Source organism: Eretmochelys imbricata, chromosome 10 (genome assembly GCF_965152235.1).
Source record: "Eretmochelys imbricata isolate rEreImb1 chromosome 10, rEreImb1.hap1, whole genome shotgun sequence".
NCBI lineage: Eukaryota > Metazoa > Chordata > Testudines > Cheloniidae > Eretmochelys > Eretmochelys imbricata.
This window is the reverse complement of record NC_135581.1, coordinates 30,486,146-30,495,362: the sequence shown is the minus strand read 5'-3', so window position 1 is coordinate 30,495,362 and position 9,217 is coordinate 30,486,146. Positions and strand designations below refer to the sequence as shown.

General features: G+C 54.8%; 1 protein-coding gene across 1 annotated transcript; it reads right to left on the bottom strand.

Annotated features, from left to right (window-relative positions):
• Positions 1-2,972: 2,972 nt before the first annotated feature.
• On the bottom strand, positions 2,973-8,721 carry LOC144271614 (myeloid-associated differentiation marker-like). The gene has a single exon (XM_077829070.1). It carries the CDS (start codon positions 6,629-6,631, stop codon positions 5,756-5,758), a length of 876 nt encoding a protein of 291 aa, XP_077685196.1. The 5' UTR covers positions 6,632-8,721; the 3' UTR covers positions 2,973-5,755.
• Between the last annotated feature and the right edge of the window lie 496 nt (positions 8,722-9,217).

Below are 9,217 nucleotides of genomic sequence, written 5' to 3'. Positions count from 1 at the left end.
CTGAGCTACAGAAAACACCAGGCCAACATATGGTGCAAACAGATTATCACCGAGCAGCTCTCTATTCCTCACGCTGGTCTTCCTTTTCCAGAGAACAGGGCCCAGGCAGGCCCCTCTGCCCAGAGAGGGGTTTCACCCCTTGTGCTGCTGAGAGGCACGGGGCACACAGCCCTGGAGAGCAAATCGCAGTGTTTATACACAGGACAGGCCCAGTGCAGGCAGGGCAGACTTCCTCACATGACCCTAGGGGAGCCCTCTGCAAACCCAACCAGGCCACGGGTCAGCTGTGATTGGCCAGTGTGGACACTTCTGCATTAGGGACTGGGCTGACACCTCCCGGTACATAACACAACACACACACACACTTTCTGCAGACCAGCCGGCAGGTCACAATGACCCACGTTGGATCTGATCTGGTGTTCACAATGTAAGTGCCCCCCCGTTCCATCTTCCATGATGTACCACCACAACTCCCAGAACAGGCAGGGCTGGAACAGGCTGGCATTATAAATCAGACACTTGCAGGGTCAAGCCAGGACACATTTTTGGACTGGTCTGTACTGATATCCCCAAGTTTTACCACTAGATGGCAGCTCAAGAGCAATTATTTGTACTGTATTACTAGATGCCACCCATAAATCAGGACCCTGCTGTGCTAGGCGCTGTACGTACAGACTCCCTGCCCCAAAGCTCTTACCATTTAAGTCCAAATGAGGGGCTGGCCAAACTGCAGCTGACAGACTTCTGCAATGTACCCTGCAAGGGCGTGGAGCACATGTAGCATTGCATTCTGGGACTTGTAGTCTTCACAGGCTGCAGCTTCATTGTAAGGCTGACGCTCACACATCCTTAAACAACATCCTCTATTTCATGCGAACTAGGTGGGAACTTGGGAAGCTGCCAACGCACACGGTGACTCAGCATTCCCTTTCTCTCACACTGCAATGGAGAGATCTTCAAGACACTCCAGTCCTGACCCATTCCTGGCTCCTCCTTCCTTTGATCTGTACCTCTTTGCACTTTGCCACCTGCCGCCCTTCCAGTGCATTGGCAGCACTTTGCTTTGCTTCCCACACACTGATAAAGAAAGTTCTGCAAAGCCTGCCTGGGGCTTTTATTACTGGTGTTTGTATCTATTGGCTAGAGCAGGGGTTCTCAGACTTCATTGCACCAAGACCTCCTTCTGACAACAATTACTAGAGGAGGGAGAGAGAAGCCTGAGCCACCTACTTAAACCCTGCTGCCCTTGGGGGGTGGGGGGGGGAGCCTAAGCCCCACCACTCTGGACAGGGGTGCCAAAGCTGAAGCCCAAGGGCTTCAGCCCCAGGCAGGGGGGCTGTAACCTGAATTCTGCCACCCAGGACTGAAGACCTCGGGCTTGGGCTTGGGCCCCGAGCGGTGCAGCTTGGGCTTCAGCCCTGGGCCCCAGCAAGTCTAAGCCAGCCCTGGTGACCCCATTAAAATTGGGTCCTGACCCACAGTTTGAGAACCGCTGGGCTAAAGCAAGGACTGCTGAACTCTGATCCCAACTTTCCTACTAGCTCCCACCTTCAGCTTGGGCAGGTCATGTCATTCATCTGTGCCTCGGTTTCCCCATCTGATGAATGGGAATTATGCCTCATGAGGGTCTGAAAGTAAAGTGCAAAGCCAGATTGGTTAGTCCAGTAAAAGCTCCCTACCATTTCAAGGGCACCATTACGGAGCCCCTGTGCCTTCCAGAGACACCTACCCGACCTACGCCCTGCTGGACTCTCCCAACCAGACCTCTAGGGAGCTCCCATTCCCAGCATACACAGTATCTCTCCATTAGCATGCCATGTGCTCTGGGGACCTGACAGTATCTGCCGTGATCTGCAATTTGGAGCCTCTTCCTGGCCCATTGCTGCAGCTCCCAATCCCAGCTGTCGCTGGAGAAGTCCCACTCCATACTACTCCCAAGGTCTTGCTCCACCCCCAGGACATTCTGCTTTGCTGCCCCACACACAAGGGTTGGCTGGGGGCAGGTGACTCCTTGGGACTAGACTACCCTGGGCAGGCATTGCCCCACACTGGAGTCCAGGTCACGGGGTAATTCAAGGCAGAGCCCCAGTATCTCTCCTAATGGGAAAGCCAATGGATGAGCGACATCTCCCCTGAAGTGGTGAATGCAGGGTCCTCTCTGATTCTGGCCACTGAATTCCAACTCATAGTCATAGAGCGTAAGGCCAGAAGGTACCCCCAGATCATCCCATGAGATCTATCACAGGCCACCAACACCCACCCACTAAACCCAGCAGCCGATGGGAAATGAGGGGAACTTGTGACAGCAGCGGCGGGGACAGGGTCTGCAGTTCAGCAGCAAGACCCGATGTCCCTGTTTCCCTGAATCGGTCTCCTTTGGGAACAAACACAGAAATCCCTGCATGCTGGGACTCATCGCCATAGATAATTTACAGTTCAGACATCACTAAACCCACCACTCTGCTCAGCCAGACTGAAATGGGAGAATGCCCGTTAGTTGTGATGGCATTAGAGAAACAGGAAGTTTCAGTCTTAGAGCCATTGTTCTGGACACACTAAGAAGGCAACAATTATAAATTGGCAGTAGCACCTGGAGGCCTCAGCCAAGAGCAGGATATCTTTGTGCTAAGCACTCTGTGTACTCATAGTGAAAGACAAACGCTGCCCCACAGACCTTACAATGGGAATAAATAGTCAAACAGAGGGTGGGAGAAATCTGGTATTATCCCCATTTTACAGCTGGTGAATTGAGGCACTGAGAGGTTACATGACTTGCCCAACATCTTCCAGGACGTCTGTAGCAGAGCCAGGAATTGAACTCAGCCCACTTGAGTACCGTAAGCACAATGTCCTCTTTAAAGTGCTGTGGGCCCAGGGATTCCGTAACAGCTTGGGCTGAAACACATGCTCAGATAAAAAACAAAGCAAGACATTAAAACTGTCAGTCCGTGCTAGTAAACTTTATTTACAGTGTGCACCTGACCCCAGAAACAATCAACACACGCCTGTGATGTGCACGGTCTGGGCCGTAACCAGGGTGGGCCAAGTAGGGCAGCTGCCCAGGGTGCAAAGCCGGGGTGGGGGCGGAAAAATGTGTCAGAAAAATGACAAAACAAAACGATATAGGGCACAAATAGGCTTGCTCGTCCCAGGCCTAGTTATGGCTCCATACATGGTAAGGATCCCACTGCGACTGAGCCCTTCCTGCGTGCTGCCTGGGATTGCTGGCTTAGTCCAAGGCTCGGGACTGTGTTAGCACCTTGACAATGCTGCAGGCAGGGAAGGGTTTTCCATCCATGGGTTTGCAGTCTTCATGATCTCACTCCACTTGGCTTGGACAGAGTTTAATCAGTTTAATCACTAGAGGTGGGATACTCTTTCCTGGGGAAACTTCTGTAACCCTTTCCTCATCACGTTGACTCAATTTTTCTTGGACGGGCTGATACTAGCCAAAGGAGAAACCATGAACTGAGCCTTCCCCAGCCTCTCTCCAGGTCACAGCCCAAAGGTGACCTGGCAAAGTGTACAATACATTAACCTTGTGTTCTTTTACTGCTTCTTTATGATGGAGAAAGACGGTCTGAAAGGGTTTGTCCTTGAAAAAAAAAATTCTGCTTTTCACAATTCAATTCAAGTCCTGTCTAGCTTGGAAAGATTCGATGGTGACAGGAGAACTTGCGAAATGATGCGATCGCAAAAGCCAAGAGAGCGAAAGCTGAGTACCTGAGCGGGTGAGACGAAGGAATGTCTAATCAGACTGTTTTGGGGGGTTTTGATGGGAGGATGGGGGTGGTTTTCAGGCATATTTAACTCCAATGACAAATTAACATTCTGAAGAAAGGCTGCCTTTGCCGCTAAAGATCAACACACCCAGCCCTTCGCTTCTGCTGTGAGAGCTCACACTATATATCCCTGAGGCCCCCCGCACCCGTCAACAAAACCAGGGAGACCAGACATGACCGTCCTGAGATTTCTAAAGTACAAAACAAGCAGGAAAACTCGCTCTCTCGCTCTCCCTTTTTGCAATCATAAAGCAGCCAAAAAAGAGCAAAAGCTCCATTTAAAAAACTTCCTTTGCGCGTCATCTGTAAACGTCTGTCCGGGGGAACGAGGACAGCTCGCTCAGCTTTCAGGAAGACTATAAAGCTGGAACGTGAAGCTGCCCCTGGAGACAATGCACTGCTTTGGCAGGGGGCACTCACACTGCGTGCACGCTGATGCACTTTTTGCTGACTGAAAAAGAATGGGAAGAAACACGTGGGTGGATTCACATATAGCTGTGCATAGACGTGCACACACAGAGCTTAAAGCCAGGCCCGGTGCCAGCCCCCCTGGTTTGACGGCAAGCCTTGCAATGTTCTGTATACACATGTACGGGTTTGCACCAATTTTGTTTCATTTTTGCCTTCCAGTTTAGCCCTGTTCTAAATGGCGGCCATCTCCCATCACTGTCAGCAGGGCCAAAGCCACAGGCTGCCCTCAGCAAGGTGGCTGCCATGTCCCTTTGACACTGCAGGTGAACAAACGCCTTCAGTTCCCCCAGCAGGAATGGCCACCACCTCCCATTGCTCCCAGCGGGGAAGAAGCCAAGCTGCCCGCAGGAGCGGGAGTGGCCATGTGAGGGTCAGGCTGGAGAATGTGGCGACCCGGGAATGGGGCTGCCAAAGGGGACAGGGAGGGAACGGTGCGGTGCCAGACTGAGGTGGGGTGTGGCTCAGGCGAATGTGGGGAAGTAGAGGGGAGCACGAATGCGGAAGCTGCCCATTAGGTAGGGAGGAGGATAGAATGGCAGCTCCCATGCCCCAGGGATCGGGAGGGAAAACGGAGGCCCGGCTGAGCAGTGAGGGTGTCTTATGGGGTCATGTGTTGCAGGTTGGATTTTAGCCCTAATGGGGCCGGTGAGGGGGGAGCTTTCCCGGAAAGGTGAGACCCTCAGATAGTAGGTCTATAAACACTAGCCTGACTGATCATAAAATAGCTCCACACCCTTGGGGCTGGCCATGCCGATGTCACCCCTCTGCAGTCAGCCATTCCTACCTGCCACACCCTGTTTGCTGCAGACCCTGACATGCTCCCCTCCCCAGCCCGGTACCCAGCCCTCTAAGCACACACACCTCTGTTTGCATAGCCACAGCCTTTGAAAGTTCATTTCCTGGAGGGAGGGTGGGAGCCCTGGGCGCTGTTTACCTGCCTTCAGACCAGAGTTTGAGGCACAGGAAAGTTTCTCTGAGTCGCAGCATCATAACACACTAACTAGCCAGGACTCAGTAACCCAGCCTCAGCCCCAGCCCCCGATGCTCCTTGGGCTTCCAGGGCCCAATCCAACACAGGCTGAAATCAATGCAAAGTCTCCCATTCGCTTCAGTGGGCTTTGGATTGGGATCCCCCCATTCCTGACCTCCCCGCCCTTCTGCGGCTCACTCACAGGTTGCTGTACACCCGGGCAACAGGCAGCACCTTCTGTCCCTTCCCCTCCCGACATGTCCTGCAAGGAACGCCCTGATTCCCTGCAGCAGCACCTGGGCCCCAGCGGTAGCCACCTGCAGCTCCTGGAGCAGCAGCCAAATCAAATACACACAGAACCCCCTGGTGCATGGACTTGCCAAGAAGGCTAGGATGTGGGGGAAGAAATGCAAAACAGCTGAGGCCAAAGCAGCTCCCCCTGCGCGACGGGCAGCCCCGGTCCCTTCCCACTACTTCAGTGCTGATGGTTCCCACCGTACCCCCCCAGGTGCGTGTGGCTGATAACGCTCTGTTAGGCCGTACTGGTCACGAAGACCATCTTGGAGGAGTACACCAGGTCGACAATGTAGGCGATGAGGTTGAAGAAGGTGAGGAAGGTCACGCCCAGCCGTCTGTTCCAAAAGTGAAGGCTGTCACCTGAACTGGGTCTGGGGTTCCCTCTGAAGTTGAAGACGGGCCAGATGATGGCAGCCGTCAGGTACAGGAGTACAGCCAAGGCGTTGTAACCCACCAGGACTTTCTCCAAAGGGAAGGGAATGTAGGTGAGACACCGGCCGATGGTGAGGATGATGATGAACAACGTGACAATGAAGCAGATGCTGTAGACAGCTATGCACCACAGCTGGCCGGGTTCGGTTTTATATGTCGTGGGTTCACTCACCAAGGAGAAGATAAGACAAGCCACGTAGGCTTCAAACACCTTCAGGAGGCCAGGGACAGTGGTGAGGAAGCTGCTCCTGTCTCCAGGCCTGGCTCGGGTCAGTCCAACCTCGATGGTGTAGGCAATGAAACAGATGCAGGACATGGCTGTAGTTGCTGCCTGATAAGCACATTTGTTGTCAGAGCAAATGTCGGTGATGAAGGTGGAAGGGTATATGATGGAAGAGGTGAAGATCATGAGCACCGCCAGCATGGCGAAGGCGCTGGTGAAGTCATCCCAGGACAGCGGCAGCTTCTCAGAAAAGCCAAACAGCTCCAGCACCACGATCAGCATGGACACCAAGAAGCAGAAGCACCAGGTGAACATGCACCAGGTCCCATAGGTTCCTTGGAACTGGCCGGAAGCAGCCGCCAGACTGAAGGCCGTGCAGGACAGGAAGATCTCAAAGAACCGGACAATCCCCACAGGGGTGATCAAGGAGCGAAAATTCAGCTCGACGACTGGCATGATGCTCTGGGCGTGAGAGAACCCCAGCAACCTGTGCCAACTGCAGCAGCCTCTGCCTCTCAAACTGCAGAGCCAGGTGGGAAAGCAAGAAATTCAGGCACCCTCGCCCACAAAGCTTGGCCCAGGCTGGCATGCACTGGGCGTGAAGGGCTGGAGCGGGTCTGGAAGGCTGTATTGTTAGAACAGAGTGTGAGGTGCCAATCTTGGGCACAGCCTGCACCTGCCCAGCTTGCAGCACCGCCCAAGTGGAGCACCAGGGAGAGTGGATGCAATTGGAGTTTGCTCTTATCTGGGCAAAGGGGGTGGGACCCTGGTCCAGGGAGATGGAGCTAGGGAAGAAACACTTAATAAAATGGCCGATTATCTGACGCTCTGCCTGAGCCCAGCCTGGAGTGAGCAGGAGGGTCCCACTCACAGCACTGCTCCCTGGCTCTCTGCCTTGCACTGTGCTGGCTGGTGAAGGGCTTCTTCGGCATCGCGGGGAATGGCTGCCTGGCTTGCTCCTGGAGCTGAATTCCAGGAGGTGCCCCCGTGCTCCCTCTCGGCTCAGGGCAGGGCAGCAGCAGAGTAGATCATTCACAGGGGAGCTGGTTAAAGAGCAACTCGTGGTGTCGGTGCAGCTGGCTGGTTCCTGGGAATTCTGTGTAACTAGATCACCTGCCCCCTCCACTCACACGGTCATGCTCCAAAGCTTCTGTCCACACAGACTCACACCTCCCTGAGCCTGCTGCCCTCCCCCAGCCCCATGGGGTCCTTCACACCTGGGCGAGGTGCGCGTGTATGTGTGCGGGGCTCACAGGGCTGATTCAGATTTCACCCACGCTGGTGTAAATGAGGAGGCACTGCAATGAAGTCAACAGGGCTACACCACTGCACAGCTGGGGCCAGGGAGAATCAGGCCCTAGTACCTGGTAGCAAGTGTCAGTGGTACAAGGTGCCATGCGTTCACAATGGCTGCTCACCTCAGTGCTTCCCCCGCAAGCCGGTTCCCCTGAGCTGGGCTAGCAGCTGGCAGCCCACGTGCTTACCTTCTCTCTGTAAAGCAAAGGGGGGGTGCATGCCAGGAGGTTCCCACCTGCGCTGAAGGGAGGTGGAGACAGCGTGAGGCTGCGTTAAAGCCTGTGGCCCTCCAGAGAACGGGAGGTGCCATCCAGGAATGTGAAGATAGCTGGTGTTCTTTGCAGCTGGATGTGCTTGAGGCTAGAGGTGCTACCAAGCCAGGTCCTGAGCCTGCAGCTGGCTCCATGTAGGTGCCAGGGGTTGTGGGTGCAGGAGCGAGGCCCTGGGGTGCGTGTGGCAGGAGGCTGGATGATGCAGTAGCTGTTCCAGGTGAGACTGAGGAGGTTCGGGTGGAGTAGTGGTCCCAGGGGATTCAGCCCTGGAGCGATCCAGGCTGAGTTGGTGCTGACTGGCCCCCCTTTATCACCCTTGGGAGATCTCCTTGGCTCTCTTCCTCCTGCACTTTCATTGTAGGGCTAGGCCTAGGGCTGCTGGGGTATTGCACATCAGGAACTATTAACCCCTTCTCCCCCACAACTTGTAATCCCATGTAGTAAGAACTAGCAGGATGAGGCCTATTGCCTCAGCTACTGGGCAGAGGCTGTGAGTTGGGCGAGGACCTCATTCATCCTTCAGCAACAGCTTTGGCAGGTGACGTGAAAGGAAACCTGGCCCGAGCTGAGCTGGTGGGAACGGCTCTTTGCATAACCTAGTGCTTCACGCTCCTTTGGACGCTGGCCTGAGAACCTGACATGCCAGCCCCTTGTGGGGGAAACAGCCTTTACTGTAGGAGGCTGCCCTTTGGCACACTCTGTCTGTGGGTTTGGTTTGCTCTGTGCTACTTGATGAATTTTGTTCCTCACAGCAGAGCAGGGTCCTCCTGGCTACTCCCTGCGTCCCAGTGGAGAAGGGACTAGCTCTTGAGATTGAAGCACAAGCCTGGGTGCAGAACTCCTGGGTTCCACCTACCTGCCTGCCTGCCTGCCCTCCACCCCATCCACATCCTGGGAGTTCCCAGCTGGTGCATTATAACATTGCTGGGCTCTGTCAAACACCTGTTGCATTCTACCCCCAGAGGTGGCGGCATTTCACTGCTGGATGACGGGATTCAGGTGGTGTTTGCACATGCCTTGGTGGGGGCAGGGCTCCAGAATGTGCGAGGTTATTGCATCTGGGTTCCTGAGGGGTGGAGGGTGGTGAAAGGAGGAGAGCAGCATGCTCCTGGCGCAGGCAGTTGCATGTAAAATGGCCCCGATCCTGGGAACTCAGCGCTTGGGTAACCAGCTTGGGCACCTGGGGCCTGATTTCCAGAGGCGGGGCCGTGTGGCTGTGGCTCACCTTGCTATCAAGCTGCAGGTAAGGTACTCAGCCCCACTGAAAACCAGGCACAGGGGGTCACAGGTTGGCCTCCCCAAATCGGTGGCCGTAGCATTCCTGGGTGGGAGCTCTCTCTGGCTAGGGGAGATGGAGACACCCAGTGAGCGGAGGGGCCCACTGGCTCATAGAACCTCTCCTTGCCCGCAGAGCTAGGGCAGATGTGGTAAGCAGTGCTCGTCCCCGCTGGCACACTGCTGGGAATGAGGAGCA